This window comes from Sphaerodactylus townsendi, linkage group LG16 (assembly GCF_021028975.2).
Source record: "Sphaerodactylus townsendi isolate TG3544 linkage group LG16, MPM_Stown_v2.3, whole genome shotgun sequence".
Lineage (NCBI taxonomy): Eukaryota > Metazoa > Chordata > Lepidosauria > Squamata > Sphaerodactylidae > Sphaerodactylus > Sphaerodactylus townsendi.
In genome coordinates, this window is record NC_059440.1 from 8,425,210 (window position 1) to 8,452,638 (window position 27,429).

Here is a 27,429-nt window from a genome sequence, read left to right on the forward strand (position 1 = left end):
TTTTTTGCAGCGGAAGCAGATACCCAAAAATCAGTTTGTGTGTGCCATTTCTCCCTCTTTCTTAAGTCACCCTTCCAAAGTTTTTTTGTTATCCAAAGACCAAACCCCTTCCTTTAGCCCATTTCCTGTTCCTGATATATTTGAAGAAACCTTGACTGTTTGCCTTAATGTTGTTAGTGATCTGCTTCTCAAATTCCCTTTTTGCTTCTCTTAGGCCCCTTCTGCACGGGCCAATAAACCCGGGCTGGGGACGGGGAAAAACCGTTTCAGAGGGGAACTTCGCACGGCTCCCGTCCCTAAAGCGAGACTGCCCCACGTTCCCCCCTCCCAACATGGGCTACTGGAGAATCGGGTTATCCGCGATTCTCTTGTTTAAATGCATTTTGCACAAGCGAACGGCTGCTCTGGGAAGTACTTTACTTGGCCCCGCTTCCCAGGCTTTAATAGTTCCTGCCCACAGTCTTCCAGCAGAGGGAGGTGTTTTTTTTTAAAAAGCCACGCCTCCCTGCAAAGGGGTTATGGCAGCCTGCTTTGCATCTGCGGGCTCCATTCGCTGCCTGCGCGGAGGCATGCGAACACGAAAACGGGAGTGGGTTACTTTATCCCGCCTGCAACCCGCTCTCCCTGAGCTGTGCGGAAGGGCCCTTTCTGTCAACTTACATTTGCTTTGTCAGAGCCTGTGCACCTTTCCATTTACCTTGACTGGAGAAAGCTTCCATTTTGAAAGCCTTTTTGCCTTCTGTGGCTTCTTTGACTTAAATCCCTGGTACCATTCCTGATTGGAAGTGGGCATTCAGTCTGGGACTCAATATAGCGTTGAACAGTTCCCAGGAATCCAGGAGGGATTACTCTGCTAATTCTGCTTTTTAAACTTCTTTCTGACTTGGCCCCTCATATTTGTAAGGTTTCCTCTTTTGAAATCAAACGCGATTGAATTGGGCTTTGGGGGATTTTTTCCATTGGCACGAACACTGAATTTAATGGCACTGTGTGCGCTGTCCCCCAGTCACTGCAACAACATCTATATCAGCAGACTTTAAAGCGGAGTCACTCTAGTAAGATGAGAAGGTTTAATAGTCTTCTTGCACTCACTGCAACCTCCTATCACACTTGGAAAAGAACACTCTCCACGCAAGTTGTTCTTTCCATAGGAAGGTTTTACTTTAGCAGTTGCAAGGTTACACAAGTCTATTCTATACAAGACTATTAAGCTATACAGAACTCTTCAGCAAGAACAAAGTTCAACACATATTGAACGTAACTCAGTCTCTATCGCTGAACTTAGCATATACAATACATTGCTTATACATCCCACTGGATACTTTTCCCTGCCCAGGCAACAGCCTCTCATTGGTCTAGAACAGTGATGGCGAACCTTTTCGAGACCGAGTGCCCAAATTGCAACCCAAAACCCACTTATTTATCGCAAAGTGCCAACACGGCAATTTAACCTGAATATTGAGGTTTTTGTTTAGAAAAAATGGTTGGCTCCGAGGCGTGTGTTACTCAGGAGTAAGCTTCGTGGTAGTCGGTGGCTTTGCTTTGAAGCAACTGTGCAACTCTTCCAATGGGAGAATCACGACCCTAGGAGGGTTTACTCAGAAGCAAGTCCCATTTCCAGCAACCCAGCTTACTCCCAGGTAAAGTATTGCACTTTAGTTCTTCGCATGAAAATCATTGGGGTTTAACAGCGCTTAACAGGGTTACCTACACTGCTTCCCCAAAACTAGGTCTTATGTTTAATGCTAATAATCGAGCCCAGCGGCCCGGGCCAGCCTAGATGTGTGTGGGGGGCACTCTGCGCGTGCCCACAGAGAGGGCTCTGAGTGCCACCTCTGGCACCCGTGCCATAGGTTCGCCATCACTGGTCTAGAATCACAGTTGAATTCACCAATCATGTTAAAGGTCAACTGTAGATACTTCTTGCCCCTAGACTGACTGTCTCTGGCCTCTGGGTTGGCAAACTTCTGCTAACTTTGAAGATGACCTTTTTGTGAACCTTTCTCTCTTTATTTATATATCATGACAATCTAGATCTACTATAGAGCTCAAGCCCTACTTGGAACTGAGGCCAGAGTCTCTTCTGTGCCTTTGGTTGGGTCCATCACTAAGTCCTCAAACTCACAGTCAGATACGAAGTCTAGAAACGTCATTTCTACAGCATGACTTCAACACATTTTCCTACTTAACGTGAGGGTAGCTGAAGTCTCGCGGTGTTACCATATTTTCCTCTTTAGTCGCCACCCTTATCTCCCTTTTCATGTTGAGGTGTGCCTGATGTTTCGACCAGGGGGGGTAACACTACACTCCATGCTCCCCAGTCCCTGAAACTTCTGTCTTGGAATGTGGCTGGTTGGAACAGCAAGGCAAATAACCAAGACTTTTGTGAATACCTTGCTAAATTTGACATCACACTGCTACAGGAGACCTGGTCTCTGTTGCCCCACCCCCCACTCCGTGGTTATAACACTCACCACCTTCCTGCTTATAGGATGAGTACTAAAGGTCGCCACAGAGCTGGCCTTGCTGCACTAATTTCGCTCCAATCTGGGACCTACAGTTAAAACTCTCCCATCTTGTGATAAACCAGCACAAGCGCTACACTCCTCATTTGGGGTTGTGATGGTGGCAGAAAGTGCTGTCAAGTCGCGGCTGACTTATGGCAACCCTGCAGGGTTTTCAGGCCAAGAGACATTCAGAAGTACTTTGCCACTGCATGCCCCTGCCACAAACAGCAACAATTATGGTGTAACAAGTCTTGTTTTATTTCAAGTTACCATTGTATTATTGTAAAAAAAGAAAAGAAAATTTTAACAAAATATCCAGGTACCATCATTTAAGGATACATCCCCCTCCCCGCCACCTGTTGCAAAAGTCCCACTTTAACCAGATTCCATAGAACAGGGGTCTGCAACCTGCGGCTCTCCAAATGTTCATGGACTACAAATCCCATCAGCCCTTGCCAGCATGGCCAATTGGTCCAAGAACATCTGGAGAGCCGTAGCTTGCAGACCCCTGCCATAGAACCAGCTGTTCCATTCCTTGTTTATTGTGCTTCTGGCTCTCTTAAGTCACCGGAGTGGCATAACTGGTAGAATGCAGACACTGGCCACAGGTAAGAACTCACGCAGCAGGTATCAGCCTTCCCACGCTTGACATTTCTTAGCTCGGCAAGAGTTTCACAGCGTTCCTGGCTTCTGTCATCCCGACGCAGCTTGAAGCTCCCCAAGTCTTGGATGGAGTTCTGTTCCCATTAGAGGAAGCGAAGTGAGTTGATCACCATATAGCGTGAGAAGACTATATAGAGGCGGCGGAACCAGAGGAGTTGGCTGTGATGGCACCGCATGGCTCTCTAGGAGGGGAAGAACACAAGACCCCTTTGCAATTGGATGTAGATCAGGATGGTGTGTGCGGGGCCCTGACTCCTGCCAAGCCTCAAGCAACTCCTCTTGCCCCCAAATTCAGTTTCAGGACGATCCCTCCCAGAACACACAAAGCTGCCTTATGCTGAATCAGACATTTGGCCCGTCCAAGTCAGTATTGTCTACACTCCATAGGTGTCAAACTCATGGCCCTCCAGATGTTATGGACTACAGTTCCCATCATCCCCTGCTAGTATCATGCTGGCAGGGGATGATGGGAACTGTAGTCCATAACATCTGGAGAGCCGCGAGTTTGACACCTGTGGACTCTACTCAGACCGGCAGCAGCTCTCCAGGGTCTAAGGCAGAGGCCTCTTACGTCATCCACAGCCGGGTCCTTTAACTGGAGATGCCGGGGATTGAACCTTGGGCTTTCTAATCTACATGCAAAGCAAAGGCTCTTCTGCTGAGCCATGGGTCGTCCCAACACACTACTGGGGTGAAGGGAAACTGAGCAGAATAATTGCGGAAGCAGTTGATGCAAGTCACCCTATTCCAGTGGTGGCGAACCTATGGCACTCCAGATGTTCATGGACTACAATTTCCCATCAGCCCCTGCCAGCATGGCCCATTGGCTGATGGGAATTGTAGTCCATGAACATTTGGAAAGCTGCAGGTTGCAGACCCCTGGTCTAGCCCCACGGTGGCGAACCTGTGGCACTGTCGGACAGTGACTGGCCAACCTAGTTCACCCAAACCACCTAGAACATGGCCCTTGCTTCCCCCCTGCAGCAAAAGCTCAATCTGACCCCAGTGGTCTATTCATTCATTCATTCATTCATTCATTCATTCATTCATTCATTCATTCATTCATTCATTCATTCATTCATGGGATTTTTATACCGCCCAACCCCCGGAGGGCTCTGGGCAGTGCACAACACAGATTCTACATATAGTATATACAGACAAAACCCCATTAAATTAAAATAATTTAAATTTAAAACACAGCGGTAGATTCAATAAAAATGGCGTCAGCAATAACCCCATGCCAGAGATCCCCAAACAATGGGCAGCTCTTACCTTGGCCAGTTCTGCCTCCTCTTTTGTCAGGACAAAGAGAACATCTTGGCTGCGAAGGCAGCTGATGGGGAGGTCGAGGACAGAGAGGTACTTCCGGAAGAGGCTGACCGTCTCTAGGGTAAGGACTCGACAGCCTAGGCAGAGGGACAGAGTGTAAAATGTAAATCCTTAAAAGGTTTAAGAAATATATTATTATTATTATTATTATTATTATTATTATTATTATTATTATTAATTAGATTTTTATACCGCCCTATCCCCGAGGGTCTCCGGGCGGTGTACAACAATAAACATAATATAACATAAAATGGCTAAATCTTTAAAAGCAGTGATCTTTAAATCTTTAAAACAGTAAAAGCTAAATCTTATAAATACAATACAATAAAAATACAATAAAAATACAATAATAAATATAAATGGCGTCCAGCAGCTCCATATTCAAAATCCTCTCCCCAAGAGGGAGGAATGGCAGGTCCCAGATGTAGAGGGCCATGAGGTAGAGGGCCATGAAAGGTGGGGAGGGGGCACCATCAGCGGCCGGTTCCTCCAAAGGCCCGGCGGAACAGCTCAATCTTACAGGCCCTGCGGAACTCACCAAGGTCCCGCAGGACCCGGACAGTTGGAGGAAGAACTGCTGCAGCCCTGCTTGGGACAGATCCTCCTGTTGGTTTGCCTGCCTACATTTAGCATAGGAAACTACATTTAGCATAGGAAAGAGGGGAGCGATAGCGTGCTGCTACCTTGCTAGCTACAGAGAGAGTGGGAACTTGTTTCTGAGAATTTTGACTTTTGACAAAGTTCCTCACCAGAGACTATTGAGAAAACTCAGCAATGAAGGAATAAGAGGGGAAGTCCTCCTATGGATTAAAAACTGGTTGAGAAACAGGGAGCAAAGGGTGGATGTAAATGGGAAGTTCTCACAATGGAGAGATGTAGGGAGTGGTGACCCCCAAGGATCTGTTTTGGGACCGGTGCTCTTTAACCTATTCATAAATGATCTGGAAGTAGGGGTGGGTAGCGTGGTGGCCAAGTTTGCAGATGATACCAAATTATGTAGGGTGGTGAGAACCGCAAAAGATTGCGAAGAGATCTAAGCGGACCTTGATAAATTAGGTGAGTGGGCTAAGAAATGGCAAATGCAGTTCAATGTAGCAAAATGTAAACTGATGCACATAGGGGCAAAAAATCCAAACTTCACATACACGCTACAGGGGTCAGTGCTATCAGTCACAGACCAGGAAAGGGATTTGGGCGTCTTAGTTGATAGTTCCATGGGAATGTCAACTCAATGCATGGCAGCTGTGAAAAAGGCAAACTCTATGCAGGGGATAATTAGGAAAGGAATTGAGAATAAAACTGCAAGGATTGTCATGACCTTATATAAAGCCGTGGTGCGACCGCACTTGGAGTACTGTGTTCAGTTCTGGTCGCCATATCTCAAAAAGGATATACTTCTTCACGCAACGTGTGATTGGTGTTTGGAATATGCTGCCACAGGAGGTGGTGATGGCCACTAACCTGGATAGCTTTAAAAGGGGCTTGGACAGATTTATGGAGGAGAAGTCGATCTATGGCTACCAATCTTGATCCTCCTTGATCTGAGATTGCAAATGCCTTAACAGACCAGGTGATCGGGAGCAACAGCCGCAGAAGGCCATTGCTTTCACATCCTGCCTGTGAGCTCCCAAAGGCATCTGGTGGGCCACTGTGAGTAGCAGAGTGCTGGACTAGATGGACTCTGGTCTGATCCAGCAGGCTCGTTCTTATGTTCTTAGAAGAAACAGGATATTAGACCTAAGAGTATTAACCAAAGAACAGACAAGAGGTGACATGAAAGGACAGAGGGGTCACTACCCTTACAGTCCTATAGCTGACCCCTTGCTCACCTCCTGCTGGGTCTTCTTCTCAGTTCCTTTGTACACTAGGCATTGCTACTTCCAACCAAGCACAGGCTGATTGAGACAGCATTGAGACAAAACCCTCCAGCCCAACTGTGCTCTCAAGCAGGAAAATATGTAGTGGACTGTGGGGAGATGTTCTGGCAAAAAATATTGCATTGATCTCACATTTGGGGAGGGGAACAGGCACATTTGTGTCATAACCAAACAATTCCAGCAGGGGGTGCTGTCCAACACTAAACAGGGACTGTGGAACTCCACACCAGCTTGAGGTCCTCCATTGGTGGAGGGTCGCCCTCTACAGCACAGCTGTGGAACTGCCTTCAGAAGGTGGAGGGGGACGACGACTGTGGAGCCCTCCTCCCCACATACCAGCCTGAGGTTGCTGAGCGTTCCAGTACTGAGGTGGTGGCCATGTTTCACCTCCACCACAACATCGGACTGTAACTTTTACCTTTCTCTCCTCACTCCCCAATGAGATCTTGCAGGGAAAAAGCAACCCCTGAGTTCTGGCCCTTGATCATACCTTCAGTGCAAAAGGATACTGGTGAACAGCTTTCAGATGCACAAACATTAATAATGGACAGCAACAAGATCCCCAAACATGATAAGGGGTCTGCAACCTGCGGCTCTCCAGATGTTCATGGATTACAATTCCCATCAGACCCTGCCAATTGGCCATGCTGGGAGAGGCTGATGGGAATTGCAGTCCACGAACATCTGGAGAGCCGCAGGTTGCAGACCCCTACATGACTGATCAATCTTTTTCGGAACTGAAGGGTAGGATATACAATGGTGGGCAATGGTGGAACACTCTCTCTCCAGCTGTCCGGGCCCTGCGGGATCTCGGTGAGTTCCGCAGGGCCTGTAAGACCGAGTTGTTCCGCCGGGCCTTTGGAGCAACCAGCCGCTGAGTATGGCGCCGCTGTTCGATTCCATCAAGATTATCCTCCTATGGAGGAGTCCGACTGCTCCCTAGGGGAGGGTTTTAAAGGAAAGGATTCTCCGGGTGCCTTTATTATGAAATTACCGCTGTTTTAATGAAATTCAGTATGTTTTAATGTCGGAGTTTTATGGGCTGCTGTTGTTTTATTTGTATGGTTTGGCCCTAACTTATTTGTATTAATTGTTGTACACCGCCCGGAGACCCTCGGGGATAGGGCGGTATAAAAATCGAAATAATAAATAAATAAATAAAATTCTTTGCAAGGAAAAGCATCACAGCTGATGTTTGGTCAGGTGTGACGTCTGTTCAAACATCCAGTTCCCCCATCCCATCCCAAGCCTGCATCCCCCAGGCATTCCACGATCTGTCTCTCCCTGCCCTTTAGAGTCAGATAAAGAGCAGGAGCTACCCTCAAAGAAATGCCCCAGGGGTGGCGGGGCAGGATTGCAGAGGCAGGCCTGGGATGTTCCGGAGGTAGACCCTTAGGTCTGAAGGCAATGCTTAAGCTCTCACCAGGTGTCTAAGACGCCCCCCACCCCCACATTCCCTGTCTCCCTTCCTAGTTGGGTTGCAGAGTGAATGTGCAGAACCGCAGCCAGTCCAGAAGGGCTGCCAAGAGTCACCGTCGCCCCACAGGGGGCTTCTCAGACATTTTGATTTTAAACTTGTATTAACCGCTGTTTTAATGGGGATTTAGTAATTTATTTATATTGGAATCTGTTTAGTTTGGATTGTATTTAGCTGAATTATGATCTAACTTTGTTGTACACCGCCCAGAGCCCTTCGGGGATAGGGCGGTATATAAAACTAAACAATAAATAAATAATAAATAAATTTATTTCATTCAGTTTATAGACTGCCCTTCCCCATGCCGACTCAGTGCAGCTTCCCAAAATAAAAATCCAACAAAATCCATACACATCCTTGAAACAGGGCACCATTGATTCCAGTGGGCGAACAGTATCTAAGTTATACTTCATAAAAACGCCATACATCACTGAGAAAAGGAAAGGGAACATATGGAGGAAAAAAAGAGTGGGGGGAGAGAGGCCAGCTAGATGGACCCCGTTGCTACCAGATGCCCCCCCCCACGTGACAAAACAGCATGCACCCAAGCAACCCGCTGTGCTGCTCCACCCTCCCAGGCTCCGTGCAGGCAGGCTTTGCCCTCCCCAGACTCTAGGGAGAGTAGGAGTCAGCCAGAAGGGATGGGGGGGGGGTCCTCTGCGGCGGATGGTGGCGCTCCCCCCTCCTGGGCTCCCTGTGGGCAGGCTCCTGCCCAGAGGTGGGATCCAGCAGGTTCTCACCAGTTCCCGAGAGTGGGTTACTAATTATTTGTGAGTGCCGAGAGGGGGTTACTAATTGGGTCCGCTTGTCCATCTCCACACCCTCGCCTCCCCCTCTCTTCTTCTTTCTCGTAGCCTGGAGCTTGCCGGCTAATAAGAGGAGGGACCCTTTAACTACTGTCGGGTCCAGGGGACTCTTTAGTTGTGTCTGTTGGCAGTAGACGATAGGACTTGCTATAATGAGTTTAAATTATGGACAGAAAGATACCAGCTGGAAATTAGGAACTTTTTCTTTACAGTAAGAGTTTTTTACAGTAACAGAGAAATTATTAATGCCCCGCCCCGGAATGCCCGGCCACGCCCCCGTCGTGCCCCACCCAGCCCCATTGGCGCTACGCCACTGTTTGAATCCCACCACCATGGGAACCTGTTACTAAAATTTTTGGATCCCACCACTGCTCCTGCCCTCGCCAGGCCCATGGAAGAGCAGGAACTGGCAGCAGGTACGCAGGGGGGGGGGGGGGGGGGGACAGGGCTTCATGACCACAGGGGGGCTCCCGGAGGAGGTTTTGTCCTCGGGCGCCATCCCCCCCCGCCCCAATACACCTCTGAGCAAGGGAGTATGGTTGACAAAGAAGGGAGTCCCTCTTCTCCCAGTTTTAGATGGTCAGAACTAAGGAGCAACGAGCCTTGTGAAGACCTTATGTTAATCTTGGCGACATCCTTGCAGAGAAGCCTGAGCGACGTTGCCATTTGCAGAGCAGTGGTGTCCCATCAGATCTGCTGCTTTTACAGGCTCCGGTCCCTGCTTAAGATACATTCAAGCAGGTGGCTTCGGTGGACAGACGTGCTTTCTCGGCTGCCCTAAAGCCAGCCAGGGCAGGCCCTGACGTCACCGCCATCCTCCCTCGCCCCGCTTAAGCCCTTCTAATGTACGGCTCCTGATGCCTGCCAGATCGAATTAAGACATACTAGGAATTGCGGCTATATTTGGAACGGCTTAGCGTAAGCAGCAGGACGGGAGCTCCCTGGGCCTTGGGCGATTGTGGGTCAGGGAAAGCGTGACGCAATCGGAGCAGTTGCTGGGATTTGCAGCTGGGTGAAGGGGCTCCTCAGGTGCAAGGCTGCTTGACTCTAGCCACTTGAGAAGGGCAACCTTCTGGAAGCAGAAACGTTTGTTGGATCTCTCAGGAAGACTCCAGTTCGTATTTCCTGTTTGCTATCACTACAGTAGCACTTTGCTGGTGGTGTTTTGCCATTCCAAGGAGTTCTGCCTGCTCACCGAGCTGATAGAAAATAGCAACTGCGTCCCTAGGTCAGGCCAGATTCTTCCTAGTCCAGAGTTCCATACCCAAGAGGGGATTGGCAGATACTGCTGAGCACTCATAACTCTGGCATGAATGGAACTGCCATCCCTGATGAGCTGTTCTTCAACAGCTGGTATTCAAAGGTAGACTGCTTCTGTTTGTGGAGGATTGTATTAGCTGTCATGACTAACAACCTTTTCGATAGATCTATCTTCCACAAGACAGCCATTCCTTTTCAAAAAGCTCCCTTATTTTAGTGGCGGTCTCTGTGTCATGGTGGGAAGAGGGTTAGGGTTAGGGTTAGGGAAGAAACCACCAACTCCCACGCTCTACTTGGATCTTTCCTGGAAAAAAACAGAGGGGGACACTTCCAGGAGATAAAAAAGTTGACACGTAAACTCTTTTGTCAGGCAATTCTTTCTGAGACAGCATCTACATCTTTAGAAGAACTGTTCCTAGATGTTTACAATACTGGGAACAGATTCCTCTGTTTTTTTAATTGATTGCAAGCGGTTTGTGTTTACGTTTGCTTCCTTCAGAAATAGAAATGATCGAAATCCACTAAAATCAAGCAATACGGAAAATTGTGTGATGTTGCATACCTTCTGGAAGCCTATTCTCTGAGTGCAGGTACCTGTGAATTCCAAAAAATACAATAATGAGTAAATACTACACAAGGAATAAGTTTCACATTTTCTTTTAAAGAACTGACTGGCAAAGAGCTCTGTTTAGTCCAGGGGTCTGCAACCTGTGGCTCTTCAGATGTTCATGGGCTACAATTCCCATCAGCCCCTGCCAGCATGCCATGCTGGCAGGGGCTGATGGGAATTGTAGTCCATGAACATCTGGAGAGCCACAGGTTGCAGACCCCTGGTTTAGTCCCTCTCGAGGTCAGATTCAAGCTGCTGCAAGCTTCACATCAGTTTTATCAGGGGATCGATCAATTCAAGGCTTGCTTGATTAATCTTGGGGTAATCTATCAATCCTGAAGACCTGAACAAGGCTCTTGACAGCTGGTGTGGTATAGTGGTTAAGAGCAGGTGGACTGTAATCTGGAGAACCAGGTTTGATGCACCACTCCTCCACACGAGTGACAGACACTTATCTGGTGAGACAGATGTTTTTCCCGACTCCTACATTCCTGCTGGGTGACCCGGGGCTAGTCACAGTTCTTTGGAACTCTCTCAGTCCCAACTACCTCACAAGAGGTCTGTTGGGGGGAGAGGAAAGGAAAAGAGCTGGTAAGCTGCCTTGAGTCTCCTTATAGGAGAAAAAAGTGGGGTATAAATCCAAACTCCTCCTCTTCTTCATGATAGGACATTTTTGGGGGTCACAAAGTCAGCAGGAAAAGAAGGAGACTCAACAAGACATGGACTGACTCAACCAAGAAAGCCATAGTCCTCAGTTTGCAAGACCTGAGCAACAGGACATTTTGAAGGTCATTAATTTGTAAGGTTGCCATCAGAAGTGGAGCGCTCACAGGGACATGTGGGGTTATATGTCCCCAAGTGCATGCCAGCTGGTCACGCGGGGGGTAGGTAGGTGGAGAATCGCCCAACCACCCCTCCTCTTGGCCCTGCCCTGCCAGGCTGCTCCTTGACCACTACCTAACTCTTTCTCCAAGAGCTCAGGTATGGCATATGTTGCTCTTCCCTTCTCTGTTTCATCTTCACAACAACTCTGTGGGCAAGCTGAGAGGAAAGGAATGGTCCAGAGTCCCCAAGGAAACTTGAAAGCCAGGTGTGCCTTTGAACCTAGCTCTCTCAGTCCTAATGCCAACTATTTCAGGGTATGGTGGCGAACCTATGGCACTCCAGATGTTCATGGACTACAATTTCCCATCAGCCCCTGCCAGCATGGCCATAAACATCTGGTGTGCCGTAGGTTCGCCACCACTATAAGCTTCCGAAGGTTAAATCTCTCAAAGTCAAAGTAGAAAGTTTATACACTGAAAGTGGTTTCTAAGGTGCCACTGGACTTAAATCTGACTATTCTACTGCCAATCAACATGTCTACCCGCTGAAACTTTGCTCTGGTGTGTCATTGCAATGGGAAGGAGGAAGAATTAATTAAAAGAAAGCCTTTTCCCCTGACGAGGAGCAGAAACTGTTGCCATTTCTTTGGGAGCTCAAAAGGGCATCCGTAAGAGCTGTGGGTCATTTATTTATTTACTTTGTTTATATCTGGTCTTTCTCCCAAGTGGGGTCCCTGAGCGCCTCGCATCATTCTCATCTTCTCCGCTTGCAGGTTTAAGTGTCATCAATTAATTCATTAGTTTAGAGGCAGGCAATTAATCTGCCCAAAAGCCTTGACAGTCCAAAGCATCATCCAACCCTCGCCCAAAGGGGATCAGTCCCTCATTCCACCCCTGGTTTCCAGCCTACTGCTGGAGCCTGCTCAATTCCCTAAGAGTCCACGAGGGCTGGACTATCTCAAACGATTCCCACCTTTCTGTCTCTAGAGCAGTGGTTCTCAACCTTCCTAATGCCACAACCCTTTAATACAGTTCGTCGTGTTGTGGTGACCCCCAACCCTAACATTTATCCATTTTTCAGATGGAGAACACCAATGCAGAGAGTCTTAGGCGACCCCTGTGAAAGGGTCATTCGACCCCCAAAGGGGTCGCAACCCACAGGTTGAGAACCACTGCTCTAGAGGAACCTTACGGTGCATGCCCAGTCTGTCAAGGAAAAGATATGAAACAAAACTCCCTGGTGAAATAAGCAACAGTAACAGACTTTCCATAGTACAGATTTAAATGTACACATTATGATTTTCAATGTATCAAACATCCTTCCTTTCTGTGATTGACTGTGAAACTAAGAAACACATATAGTACCACGTGATGATCCACAAATGGGATGTGTACATTCATGATTAACTTGTTGCTGGGAGGCAATTTCTCATGCGGATGGCAGGTGAGGTTAAAGTTGTACTGTTTGGATGCTGAGAAGTTAGCTACACTTAAGAAAAACACTTTTAACACTTTAGAGTAGGTTCCCCATCAGGAATAAGCTTTAAGGCAGTGGTTCTCAACCTGTGTGTCCACTTAGACCCTTTGGGGGGTCGAATTGACGACTCCTTTCACAGAAGTGCGCATGCCTAAGACCATCGGAAAACGCATCTTTCCGATGGTCTTAGGAACTGAGACACAAATAATTTTATGGTTGGGGGTCACCACAACATGAGGAACTGTATTAAAGGGTGGCGGCATTAGGAAGGTTGAGAACCGCTGCTTTAGGGGTATGTGCAAAAATTGTGCAGTCAGTTTCTAATTTTTTTTTTTTTACAGTTTTAGGGGAATGGGCTGTCAAGGGGTAGGCAAGTGAAAAAAAGGTCGGGAACCACCACTTTAGAGAGTTTGTTCATCGAAGTTTTCCTGTACACCACAAATTGTTTCTGTGTGCCGTCAAATCACAGCTGACTTATGGCGACCCTGCAGGGTTTTCAAGATGGGATGTTCAGAGGTGGTTTGCCACGGACTACTTCCACATGGGCTGAGGGCTTTATTGTGCAGAAGTGGGGAAACAAATCCAGTTCACCAGATAAGAGTCCACCACTCATGTGGAATCAAACCTGGTTTTCCAAATTAGAATTCACCATTCTTAACCATGCTGGCACTACAAATTATTAACCCCATTGGTATTTTAAAAACTATACAACAAATCCGCAGACACCTAAGACCAGCATCATTTGGGGAGTTGCTTTGCCTCCTGATATGTGCATTGAAACTGTTTGCATTACTTCAGTGCCCATTTATTTTGTCATCCCTGTTTCCCACAGTTGAATTCTGGAATTTGCACAGATATGTTTGTCAGCATGATGGAGTGAACACAGAAAAAGTAGCTCCGGCTAATGCTTGGGAAGTTGGGAGAGCAATTTTCAGTACTGCAAAAAAAGAAAAGAAAAAGAAACCTCTGCTTCGTTGTAGAGGATTGGGGGGGGGGGGGGGCAGCCAACCAATTCCTCAGGTTCTGGCCAGATCTGCCCTTCTAAGAATGCCCTAGAATGCAGGGGAAGATCACTGGTGCTGAGCAAACTGTCTTCCAGGAAAGCGTTTCCCCCATTATGAATCTTTTCCTCAAGGGTTCCTAACAAACAGAGGAATTTCCGCTGAGTTCCAAGAACTCTCCTTAGTTCTTAGAACTCCGTTCTAATTCCTCCGGCCTTTGTAGTTTGCTCTAGGCCTGTCAGCCCTTTCACTCTATGATGCACAATTACTCTCAGCATCCCATTGGGATGTGATCCAATTTTGGCCCCACTGGGTTGACTTGAAAATTCCCTTTAGTTTTTGCTTTTTTCCTTCTGCAAATTGAACCCACGAGAATTTTTTTGGACCGTTTTCTGCTTCCTCAAGCCAATTTCCTCCCATTAAATGTATGTGCTTTTAAACAATATAATTGCATTAGTCACACATAAATAGTGAAACGATGGCCCAAATAAATTGTCTGCAGCTCTGCCCCTTTGCCTCAAAAATAAATAAAACCTGCCCCTTTGCCTCAAAAATAAAGAAAAGAGAAGATTCAAAATGAAAACACTCAAGATGGTAACATAATAAATAATTATTGTTTATGGGTATACTGGAAAATAGCAGAATAGGAAAAAAAGGAAAAGATTACTGTACAAACTAATGATAAGAGCTGCTCATGCAGTTATTGCGTTGGGATGGAAAGATAAGAAGATATGGACAATACAGAAATGGTTACAATATGTCTGGGAACAAGTACAGTTAGAAATCTTTGAAATAATGTCTCGTAATCAACTGTAGCCAGATAGACAAATTGAAATGATGATGATATGGACTGAATTTGCAGATTGGATGAGAGAATTTGCAGATTGGATGATCCTCTTTGATCTGAGAGTGCAAATGCCTTAGCAGACCAGGTGCTTGGGAGCAACAGCCGCAGGAGGCCCTTGCTTTCACCTCCTGCCTGTGAGCTCCCAAAGGCACCTGGTGGGCCACTGTGAGTAGCAGAGAGCTGGACTAGATGGACTCTGGTCTGATCCAGCAGGCTCTTTCTTATGTTCTTAAGGCCATTGCTTTCACCTCCTGCCTGGGAGCTCCCAAAGGCACCTGGTGGGCCACTGCGAGTAGCTGAGTGCTGGACTAGATGGACTCTGGTCTGATCCAGCAGGCTCTTATGTTCTTAAGGCCATTGCTTTCACCTCCTGCCTGTGAGCTCCCAAAGGCACCTGGTGGGCCACTGCGAGTAGCAGAGTGCTGGACTAGATGGACTCTGGTCTGATCCAGCAGGCTCATTCTTATGTTCTTAAGGCCACTGCTTTCACATCCTGCCTGTGAGCTCCCAAAGGCACCTGGTGGGCCACTGCGAGCAACAGAGTGCTGGACTAGATGGACTCTGGTCTGATCCAGCAGGCTCTTATGTTCTTAAGGCCATTGCTTTCACCTCCTGCCTGTGAGCTCCCAAAGGCACCTGGTGGGCCACTGCGAGCAGCAGAGTGCTGGACTAGATGGACTCTGGTCTGATCCAGCAGGCTTGTTCTTATGTTCTTAGAAGTTGGAGTCAAAGAAGAAAGATGGGAGAAGAGGCTAGAAAGGATGAACCTACTGCTGCTTACCTAAAAAATGAAGAAAGAAACTCCTGGAGAGGGAGGGGGGAAAGGGGGGGAAATGTATATTTTGGATGAAATATAACGTTTGTAATATGTTTGTAAGAAACTGGTCCAAATATACTAATAATTTTTTTTAAAAAAATCAAGATGGTAACATACTAATGTAAAGAACATATCAGATATAAAACTGATAAGAACAGATACTACGTTGATCTTAGCCAATAGGCAAGAAAAGGCTAAAAGATTGTGCCTATGTAACGATGGCTCAGTTGAATCTCTGGCCCACCAATTACTACACTGTCTCAGATTCAAGGAAATCAGATCCAAGTATGTGAATCTTACTCCTTTACATTTACCCGATCTCCCGATTTAATTAGATTACACTACTTGTTGGACAATCCTGATCCTTCTCTCTGTATGATAGTGGCAGACTTTCTCCTGGAAATTACAAAACGCCAGTAGATTTCCTTTGACCTAACATTTATTTCCTGTGTGGTATATGCTTTTTAATCCGTTTTTTAATTATTGTTGTACTGTTGCCTATGCCAATAAAGGCTTGCTAAAATTTACTAATGTAAAAAGAAATGTAAAAAGGGGCTGAGGGGCGCATCCTCGCTCCGAATCTCTCCCTCGCGTTGCCACAAGAAACCAGCAGAGGGAAGCATCAGCCCTCAATCTCCTTGTGCTAATTTAAAGAATTACACAATGTCCCATGCTCCTAAAATGAGGCAATGAGATTCTTATCATCTCGCAACGGCCTGTCAAACTAAGACGACGTGGTGGCCGATGTGCCGGTGGAGCACGATAAAGCCCGGGCAGATGTGAACAGCGGACGTGTCTCTACGGCTCTTTCCGAGCAGGTTGTCCGCTCTCAGGTTGGCGCCGAGGAAAAGGATTAGCCACAGAGAGTGAGGAAGAGGAGGCCCATGAATACCCAAAACCCTGCAAACCCTGTTCAGAGACAGAGGCAAGCCAGGCTAGGACTGAAGGACGTGGGAGAAAACAAGCATGGTTCTGTTCCAAGCATACAGGCTCACCGCTTAGGGGTCAGGCCAGGGGCAGAGATAGCCTGGTCTCTCTCTTGAATAAGTTGTAATGGAGGTTTTCAGATAGCCTGATGGACTACAATTTCATCAGCCCCTGCCAGCATGGCCAATTGGCCATGCTGGCAGGGGCTGATGGGAATTGTAGTCCATGAACATCTGGAGAGCCGCAGGTTGTGGACTCCTGCTGTACGGCTACGTTGCCGTTTGTCAGATGGGTGAAACTCTGGATGTTGCAGAAGTCCGCAGCCCTGCCCTGCCACTTCGGCTCAAAATCCCCTGCGTCCATTTCGCTGCTGTCCTGTGCAAACCCAACCCCCAGCCTGTATTTCCATGCCACTGTCTGCTCCCTGTCTGCCAATTTCCCCCATTCTTTGTGTGTTAATTTTAATGTTATTTTTGTCTCAGTGGCCTACAAATGTAAGATAACAGACAGATTGGGGACGGCAGGAGCAAAGCCGGGAGAAATTAAAAACAGTCGTGTCAATGGTGACAGCCACCGAAGGCAAAGAGGCCTAACTTAAAAGCAGGAATAATAATTCTTGATACAACATCATGATGCAGGAGAGGATACTGTAAGTAATAAATGGCTGGTCCCGGGGGTGGGGGGAGGGCATCAAACAAAATAGGAGGGATCAGAAGGCATGAAAGGTGTTGGAAATCTGCAGGTGTCCTGGGAAAGAATTCATGATGCGCGGGGTCAGTGAGGGGAAACTGGTTAAGTGAAAATAAGACCCTTGGCTAGCTGCAGTAGAGCTAGGGGAAGGAAAGGTCACGGGGCAGGGACATCTAGGGTTAAAGACTTGACCCAGCAATCTGTCTTTGCTTTCCGGCAGCTGACTTGGAAGAAGGGTGGGTATGTTTTCCTCAAGTTTTCTTCAAGGAGCAGCAGGGGCGTAGGAGGTTAAGAGCTCGTGTATCTAATCTGGAGGAACCGGGTTTGATTCCCTGCTCTGCAGGGTGTTTGTTGTGAGGGGGGAAGGGCAAGGAGATTGTAAGCCCCTTTGAGTGTCCTGCAGGAGAGAAAGGGGGGATATAAATCCAAACTCCTCCTCCTCCTCCTCCTCCTCCTTCTTGTGAAGCCAGAGGGCTGATCCCAGTCTGGGAAGGATCCTCTTTAGATGTGGGGGACCCCAACGGGTCCATTCACTTCCCAGAGGACTGGTAGACAGGGAAAGCTCAGATCTAGTCACAGCCAGAGAGAGAGAGAGAGAGAGAGAGAGAGAGAGAGAGACTCTGAGCTCTGTTGCTCTTCCCTGACGTTCTCGGAGTCCGGAGTCCATGAATGGCAGAGCTGCTGTGCCTGGATCCTTTCCAAAGAGGGGAAAGGTTGACGCTCTGCTCCCTGTTGCTGTTTGGGAGTGTTGTTTCAAAGCACAGACTCCTTGCGGTTTTGAATTAAAAAAAAAACGCAAGGCTTTGGCAGGGAATTGCAATGGGAAAGATATCCTCTCCCACATCCCACTGACATTTTTTTTAAAATAAGGCAGGCAAGCTTTTGCTCAGCTCAGACCAAATATTTGTCCCCGTGGTGGTTTCTCTCCTGGCTATATGAGACCCTTTAATGGGAGATGCCAGAGACTGATGTTCTCCGTGTCCCGAAGCTGCAGCTGCTCTCCGCCCTGACGACACATTTTATACTCAGGGCTATACTTGCTCGACAGTTCCACCGCAAACACCAAATTACTCAATGCAGAATTCTACCCCTTCAAAAGCCAAACTTCCATTAAAAGTACCACCAAACTTTTAGTGCATATGCCTCAGGGGAGAAGCTGAATGGGATTATGCCGTGATCGTGAGCCAATGCTCCTGGCCCCCTCATCTGTAAACCGAGAGCACATTGTGCAAATGATTTTAAACACCCTGCATAGCTCCTTTATGGAGTCCCCTTGTGGATACCATCTTGGAACAGGGATGCAGAGCAGATCCAGCCCATCTTCTTATGTAAGACTATGGTAGGCTGACCAGACGTCCTGCTTTTGGCGGGACAGTCCCGCCTTAAAACAATTTGTCCCGCGTCCCACGGGTTTTTACAAGTGTCCCGATTTTTGGAAGGCTGCCGCACTGCCTTCTGGGGTGCAAGGCAGTGCGGCAGCCTCCTGTCACAGGGCGGGAAACGGGAGCGCCCCAGAAGGCAGTGCGCTCCTGCGGCTGCGCACGCGCACAGCTGCCCACCTACCTGCCCGGCCCGGTTTACAAAGGTGACCATCTGGTCACCTTAGACTATGGGTCTGCCTCACTCAGCGCCTTATGCCGCACTTTGCCTGGAAGCAGGTCAACACTTACTTAAGACAACAGCATGGTGTATAAATGTTTTAATACTGGGTACACCTCTGCTTTAGGCACGGAGATCAGAGTCTTTCTTCTTTGGCCCCAACCTACAGATTGGTGGGCCCTTATCGAAGCAAAGCTCTGTGCTCGTGACCTATTGCTTGACTCGCTGGCCAAATGGTCACCAAATGAAATTCTTTAAAACATCAGGGTCAGACTATACGAGTCCAAATGCCAATCCTTGCTTGTCCAGGCCCGTAAATTCTGTTCCCCCCTTTTCCTTGGGATCCCTTATGGCCCCGGCGCAGCTGAATATTTATTTCTCCTCTCTGAGCCTAAACCAGGCTGACCAGACGTCCCGCTTTTGGCAGGACAGTCCCGCCTTCAAACCATTTGTCCCGCATCCCGCGGGTTATTTAAATTGTCCCGATTTTTGGGAGGCTGCCGCACTGCCTTCTGGGGCACAAGGCAGTGCGGCAGCCTCCCCCGCGCGCGGCCGCAGGAGCACGGCCTTCTGGGGCTTGCCGTTTCCCGCCCTGTGACAGGGCGGGAAACATCAAGCCCCAGAAGGCCGTGCGCTCCTGCGGCTGCACGCGCATGTGTGCGCGTGGCCACCTACCCCCGTCCCGGTTCACAAAGGGGACCATCTGGTCACCTTAGCCTAAACACCTCCGGGCCCTCTCTTTAGCCAGATGCAATATCTTGCCCTCTTCTTTGAGACAGGGAAGGGTTAAAAAAGTACCACATCAACACCCTGTACAACAAACTATGCAAAGTGCAGATGTTATACAAATGTCTAGAATACCATTAAGCAAATAGAAGGATTCAGCTTTTTCTGGCAAAAACGTTTCAAATGCACCTAAAGTGTCTTTTTTACACAGCTGACTTAGTGACCCCAAAGGATTTTCAAGGCAAGAGGGAGCCAGTGTGGTGTAGTGGTTAAAGTGTCGGATTAGGATCTGGGAATCCCAAATTCCAATCCCCATTCTGCCATGAAAATTAGGTGACCTTAGGCCTATCACATGCTCTCAGCCTTGGCCCTGGCAAGCATTTGGATGGGAGACTTCCAATGCCAAGGTTGCTATGCAGAGTAAAGCAATGGCAACCCACCCCTGACCAAACCATAATAAGTCCACTGCAACTTGACAGCAAAAAAGTGATCTTCCACAATACCATCTAGTGTGGAGAAAATGCACCAGCTTTGGTTGCCAAAAGGGATGGAGACCGTACCTGATGGCAGTATAAAGGGATTTATGGTTGGTGTGGCCACTCACTCCTCCTGCGTCAAAGGTCACCACCTGCGGGGAAGGAAAACCGAAAAAGCAATGGTGATTTTTTTGGCAAGAGAAGTTCAGATTGCTGAGCAGCAGTGGTGGGCAGCTGGTTCAGACTGTGGGGATTGGGGGTGCCACTGGAAGGGTTTGGCCTCAGAGGTCTGAGATAGAGCTCTAATGTGAAGCAGCAGTGGCGTAGGAGGTTAAGAGCTCGTGTATCTAATCTGGAGGAACCGGGTTTGATTCCCTGCTCTGCCGCCTGAGCTGTGGAGGCTTACCTGGGGAATTCAGATTAGCCTGTGCACTCCCAAACACGCCAGCTGGGTGACCTTGGGCTAGTCACAGCTTCTCGGAGCTCTCTCAGCCCCACCTACCTCACAGGGTGTTTGTTGTGAGGGGGGAAGGGAAAGGATATTGTAAGCCCCTTTGAGTCTCCTGCAGGAGAGAAAGGGGGGATATAAATCCAAACTCTTCTTCTTCTTCTCTTGCAGGTTGGCTTATTAATTTTGACAGAAGCCAAGCAAAAGCATCAGATTCACTCCCTAAGAACATAAGAACATAAGAACTAGCCTGCTGGATCAGACCAGAGTCCATCTAGTCCAGCACTCTGCTACTTGCAGTGGCCCACCAGGTGCCTTTGGGAGCTCACGTGCAGGATGTGAAAGCAAGGGCCTTCTGCTGCTGCTGCTCCTGAGCACCTGGTCTGCTAAGGCATTTGCAATCTGAGATCAAGGAGGATCAAGATTGGTAGCCATAGATCGACTTCTCCTCCATAAATCTGTCCAAGCCCTTTTTAAAGCTATCCAGGTTAGTGGCCATCACCACCTCCTGTGGCAGCATATTCCAAACACCAATCAAACGTTGTGTGAAGAAGTGTTTCCTTTTATTAGTCCTAATTCTTCCCCCCAGCATTTTCAATGGATGCCCCCTGGTTCTAGTATTGTGAGAAAGAGAGAAAAATTTCTCTCTGTCAACATTTTCTACCCCATGCATAATTTTATAGACTTCAATCATATCCCCCCTCAGACGCCTCCTCTCCAAACTAAAGAGTCCCAAACGCTGCAGCCTCTCCTCATAAGGAAGGTGCTCCAATCCTTCAATCATCCTCGTTGCTCTTCTCTGCACTTTTTCTATCTCTTCAATATCCTTTTTGAGATGTGGCAACCAGAACTGAACTCCAAGTACTCCCTCCAGACAGTCTGAGCAAAGCAAAGTGATGCAGTTAAGCCAGGGGTCTGCAACCTGTGGCTCTCCAGATGTTCATGGACTACAATTCCCATCAGCTCCTGCCAGCATGCCATGCTGATGGGAATTGTAGCCCATGAACATCTGGAGAGCCACAGGTTGTAGACCCCTGATTTAAGCAAAAGAGGATCAAAGGGGGGGGGGGTAGGGATGCCAGCCTTCAGGTGGGATCGGGGGATCCTCTGGAATTACAGTTCATCTCCAGACTACACAGAGCAGTTTCCCTGAAGAAAATGGACGCTCTGGAGGGCGGACTCTATGGCATTGTGGAGCCACACAGGGGAAACAGACCATATCATGGCCTGGAGGGCTTGGTTCTTTACAGTTGTGGCTTTGCGGGCAGGCAGGGAAGAAAAAAAGGAAGGCAGGGAAAAGAAGAAAACGACGCGCCTTTGTGTGAAGGTGCGCATTCTGGCCAACGCACTGGCTGTCAACGGGACAGCCAGCCGTGCAAAGGGCCTGGGCGGGTTCGTGTAACAACCCACCTTTCCCCCACTTTTATTGGCCCGTGCAGAAAGGGCCCAAGAGAGCCGTGTGGCACGGAACGGCAAACGACAGCACCGCAGTCAAAGCTTTGCTCATGATCTGGATTTGATCACAGCAGAAGTTGGGTTCAGGTAGCTTGCTCCAGGTTGACTCAGCCTTTACTGAGGTCAGTAAAATGAGTTCCCAGCTTGCTGGGGGTAAAGTATAGATGACGGAGGAATGCAATGGCAAAGCATCCCACAAACAGTCTGAGTAGTAAGCGTGAGGGGAACGTCACCCCATGCATCAGTAACAACCCGATGCTTACACAGGGGCAGAGGTGGGATCCAGCAGGTTCTCGAGAGTAGGTTACTAATTATTTGTGTGTGCCGAGAGGGGGTTACTAATTGGTGATTTTGCCACGTGATTTTTGCCTTAGTGACGCCCCTCCTCTCAGCAGTAGCGCGCAGAACTTGAAGCAGTCTAGCAGGAGGTGCACCGGCGTGAGTGGCAGCCTGCGCCTGCATGCATTCGTTTCCCGCCCAAGGACCGGCACAGCGGCTGCGTCCTTGCCACAGCCCCACCCCCGGAATGCCCGGCCACGCCCCCGTCGTGCCCCGCCCAGCCCCATTGGTGCTACACCACAGTTTGAATCCCACCACCATGGGAACCTGTTACTAAAATTTTTGGATCCCACCACTGCACAGGGGGACTACCTTTAACTTAACAATCTTCATTGGGAACAAAAAAAAACTGAGGTGGAACAAAACTGAGGTCAATGGTGATATGTGAAATCCAAAGGAGAGGAAGATGGCGCCTCCCTCCGCTCCAATCTCCACCTTCCACCCACCTTCCAGGGGGTGGCAGCTTGGGCCCAACTTTGCTTTAGCCTGGGAGGAAGCAAGAGTTAACAAAACTTTCCTCACTCCTTGCCCGTCCGGTTCTGCTCCTTGGATGCTGGGAACCCGCTGTGCCCTTGCTTACACACTGCCTTTCCCAGCTCCAGCCGATTGCACAAGGCAGGCAGGGCCTGGAGGCAGTGGAGGAAAGGTCGGCGAGGGAGGATGAAAGGGCCCTTCAGCCCACTTGGCAAAGCTTTGCCAAGAGGAAGAGCGTAAAACGCGCACAAGCACACACCAGGTGATGCTTGAGAAGGGGCGGGAGCAGCCTGAGACACCTGAGAAAACACTGGGGATGCCTCCGGACTGGGGGACTTCCCGCTCTATCTGGCAACGGGGCAGACCTCAGCAGAGTCTTGGCAACCTACAACACCGAACCTACCTGCTGAGTAACATTCGCTAGTTTTGAATGGGATTACTAACTGAGCCCAAGGAGCAGGGGAAGGTGGATCCAACCCAGAAATAACCCAGGGATGTTTAGATTGGCCCTGTTTTGTTTCTCTTTGTTGGCACAGGTTGTTGCCTTGGGCTTGTTTCCCTTCCACCCATCTTCAACGCTGGCGCGATCCAATCTGTTTCTCTCTTTCATGGCAACTTAGAACCTTGTTAAAGCCGTTTTAACACAACGCAGAAGAAGGCATCACATTTTAATTCTACTGGATGTTGTTGGCAGGGTTGGAATGAGGGGTGGGGAGGAGACAACAGTAGTATTGGAGAGACAACAGTAGTATTGGAGAGGAGCAGCAGTGGCATAGGAGGTTAAGAGCTCGTGTATCTAATCTGGAGGAACCGGGTTTGATTCCCCACTCTGCCACCTGAGCTGTGGAGGCTTATCTGGGGAATTCAGATTAGCCTGTGCACTCCCACACATGCCAGCTGGGTGACCTTGGGCTAGTCACAGCTCTCTCAGCCCCACCCACCTCACAGGGTGTTTGTTGTGAGGGGGGAAGGGCAAGGAGATTGTAAGCCCCTTTGAGTCTCCTGCAGGAGAGAAAGGGGGGATATCAATCCAAACTCTTCTTCTTCTCTTCTTCCTGATCAGAGAGGGGTTCGTCAGAGTTTGGGATTTTCACATGACCATAAAACTTAGCAGCACGCCTTGTGCTAATATGCTTTAAACACAGGGAAGCCTTATCTACAGAAGATGTTGCTGGGCCCCCACCCACATGAGAAGATCCTGTACTCCAAAAGATTTAGGGGTAAGGTGCCAGTTCTTGTCCCTAAGGTGGCCAGTCTTGCAGCTGCTAGAAGCCTGGAAAATCCAATAAGTGATTATATCAAGATTTGTCCCCAGCTGGACTCAACAGTGGGCAAATCCAGATGCGAACCAGATATTCAAATATGAGGAAGCTAGTGTGATATAGTGGCTTGATTACATTAAGATTTGTCCCCAGTTGGACTCAACAGTGGGCGAATCCAGATGTGGACCAGATATTCAAATATGAGGAAGCTAGTGTGATATAGTGGTTTGATTATATCAAGATTAGTCCCCGGCTGGACTCGACAGTGGGTGAATCCAGATGTGGACCAGATATTCAAATATGAGGAAGCTAGTGTGAAATCTATTAAAAGCAGCGGTCAATACAAAGATATCAGGCGCCCCAAAAACCCTATTTAATTAAAGGCCTCCCTAAAGAAAGGGAACGGCCAGACTCCCCTCCAGGAGGGTAGCATATGGTGGTAATCAGATATATAGAGAGAGGGGGCGCACATTTCAGCGACTGGACAATCCAAAGGCCCAGTGGAACAACTCAGTCCTACAGGCCCTGCGGAACTCACCAAGGTCCTGCAGGGCCCGGACAGCTGGAGGAAGAGTGTTCTACCACCAGGCCGGGGTCAGGGCTGTGAAGGTGGTTTGATTATATTAAGATTTGTCCCCAGCTGGACTCAACAGTGGGTGAATCCAGATGTGGACCAGATATTCAAATATGAGGAAGCTAGTGTGATATAGTAATTACTGTGAAACTATGTCTGGGAGACGCAGGTCCAGATCCCCACCTCTGCTGGGTGACCTTGAGTTGGTCACTCTTTCTCAGCCTAACCTATCTCAATAGTTTGTTGTAGGAATAAAAATTATGTATGCCACTTTGTGTCTCCACTGCAGGGAAAGGAAGGTTATAAATGTAGTAAATAAATAGGTTCCTGGTGTGTGACTTGGGCTGACCTTGGATCTGGGCAAGAGCACATGATAAGCAGCTGACTAGGCTGGTTCCCAGCTGCAGTCCACACAGTTCTTGATTCAGGTACTTGAATGTTTCTGAAATTCAGAAAGAGATGTCTGCGGCGTAGTGGTTAAGAGCAGGTGCTCTCTAAGCTGGAGAACCGGGTTTGATTCCCCGCTCTGCCACTTGAGCTGTGGAGGCTTATCTGGGGAACTAGATTAGCCTGTGCACCAACACACACCAGCTGGGTGACCTTGGGCTAATCACAGTTCTTCGGAGCTCTCTCAGCCCCACCTACCTCACAGGGTGTTTGTTGTGAGAGGGGAAGGGCAAGGAGCTTGTAAGCCCCCTACAGGCGAGAAAGGGGGGGACATAAATCGAACTCCTCCTCCTCCTCCTCCTCCTCCTCCTCCTCCTCCTCCTCCTCCTCCTCCTCCTCCTCCTCCTCCTCCTCCTCTTCTTCTTCTTCTTCTTCTTCTTCTTCTTCTTCTTCTTCTTCTTCTTCTTCTTCTTCTTCTTCTTCTTCTTCTGTGTTCTCAGTTGCAGGCTGCAGGGGATCTCACCAGTCATCAAGCGAGAGCTGACAGCAAACAAGAGAAATCAACAGGGGACACCCCCCTGAAGATCACTGTGCTCAGTGAATGAAAATCTACTGGTCACCCCGGCCCAAAATATATCCTGTTGATCTTAACCAGGGCCAGGACATTTTTGGCCCTTGCTCCAACCTGGTGGAACGCTCTGTCTAGTGAGAGCCCAGCCCTGTGGGACCAGATACAGTTCTTCAGGGCCTGTAAGACAGAGCTGTTCTATGGACAGATTGTCACATCAGATGAGACACTTAACGTCAGATATTTATACCTCAAAATGGCAACCCTGGTTCACATGCAAGTCACAATGTACTGAATTAAATATGCAACCAGTAGAATATTAAGGCAACATAGACAGTTGATAAATTGTATTATTGTTGAAGTTAACTCTGACCGGGAGTAAATCTACTCCCTTATCACATTTTTAGAAAAGCTTTGTTAAACACTATTCACAATGAAAATAACTGTAGATTTTGTAGGGGAAGTCTAATAAAGAGCTTAGACCTAGAGAAGAAAGCAGGGGGATCCCCTCCCTTTTATTGTGTTGTTTTTAAACCAATAGTAATCCTTACTTTTCTTATATTGCAAATATTGTCAGTTGACTTAACAGTTTAATATGATTTTTCTTTTTTTAATTTTTTCAGTTCTTTCATTGTTCTTGCCTAGGCTGACCAGACGTCCCGCTTTTGGCAGGACAGTCCCGCCTTCAAACAATTTGTCCCGCGTCCCACGGGTTATTTCAATTGTCCCGATTTTTAGAAGGCTGCTGCACTGCCTTCTGGGGCGCAAGGCAGTGTGGCAGCCTCCCGCGTGCGCAGCCGCAGGAGCACGGCCTTCTGGGGCGCTGCCGTTTCCCGCCCTGTGACAGGGCGGGAAACGGGAGCGCCCCAGAAGGCAGTGCGCTCCTGCGCGTTGCGCTACAAGATAAGCCAGCGTCACTCACTTACCGCCTACTATCCCGGTTCACAAAGGTGACCATCTGGTCACCTTATTCTTGCCATAACTATTAAAGTAAGATAAATAAATGATAGTAAACATTAGGGATAGGAAAATGACACAATAATTAATTGTATTCTTTTTTTGCTTTTTGTGTTTCAGTTAAACGATTATTATCAAGAAGTCTTAAGATAAGAGTATTGCTTCATATGTGTAATTGCATTGTATGTAATTATTAAAAGTTACGTTTTTAAATAATAAAAATATTAAAAATCAAGACAGAGTTGTTCTACCAGGCATATGGTTGAGGCAGCTACGGTTTACCGTCAGCCTGGCCTCTTTCCCAACCTCCTTTTCCCTCCCTGTCTTGAGTATTTATTGATGAATGTTGTCACCATCAGCTTTTAGAATGGATTTTAAATGTATTTAAACTGTGGTTTTATGTATTTATTATAATCTGCTGGACGCCGCCCTGAGCCCGACAGGGGAAGGGCAGCATATAAAACTAATAAAAAATAAATAAAACTAAATAAATATTTGAACTAGGGCGTGTGGTACATGACAGAAAAGCTAGCCGTGTGTAAAAGCGTGTGTATCTGGCTGTGCCAAAAAAACCTGGGCTGCTTTCAAAAGCCTGCCCTTCTTCTCACGGGAAGAACTGGCATTACCACAGGAAGAGGAAGTGTTTAAGCGTTGCATGACTGCCTCAAACAGCAGCGTTCACAAAGTGTTCCAGACGGTGGCAAATCAGAAACATTCATTGCAGAACAAAGGACTGACAAGGAGTGGCTGGTAGCCACCACAGGGCTCAAACCTGCACAGTAGGTATATTAGCGCCTCTGAACTACCAGTATCATTGCTCAGAACAGTGAACCGCGAGGAATTTCTGCAGGGATACTTGTGCAAACAGCTCAGGATCCTCCTGCCTCGGAGAGAGTTCAGGTGACACTAGATGACCGCCTCAGTGCTGCTGGCTGCAGAGTCTCAGCAATGTTGCTGAGTGTGACGATCTCCTTTCCTTTCTCCCCCCAAAAAACACCTTGTGAGATGGGTAGAGCTGAGAGAGCTCTGAAGAACTGTGACTAGCCCAAGGT

At 48.1% G+C, this 27,429-nt stretch overlaps 1 protein-coding gene and 1 pseudogene across 1 annotated transcript in view; both read right to left on the reverse strand.

Annotated features, from left to right (window-relative positions):
- Positions 1 to 2,741: 2,741 nt before the first annotated feature.
- The window catches only part of PIGL (phosphatidylinositol glycan anchor biosynthesis class L), a 69,465-nt gene continuing 44,777 nt past the window's right edge, over positions 2,742 to 27,429 (reverse strand). Inside the window, exons 4-7 of the mRNA XM_048518665.1 lie at positions 19,998 to 20,065; positions 10,482 to 10,513; positions 4,443 to 4,576; positions 2,742 to 3,352 (exon numbers count right to left, since the gene is read on the reverse strand). Of these exons, the coding sequence (XP_048374622.1) occupies positions 3,254 to 3,352; positions 4,443 to 4,576; positions 10,482 to 10,513; positions 19,998 to 20,065 (333 nt within the window). The 3' untranslated portion in view covers positions 2,742 to 3,253. The remainder of the gene's footprint in view (positions 3,353 to 4,442; positions 4,577 to 10,481; positions 10,514 to 19,997; positions 20,066 to 27,429) is intronic.
- LOC125446095 lies at positions 15,599 to 15,690 on the reverse strand (annotated as a pseudogene).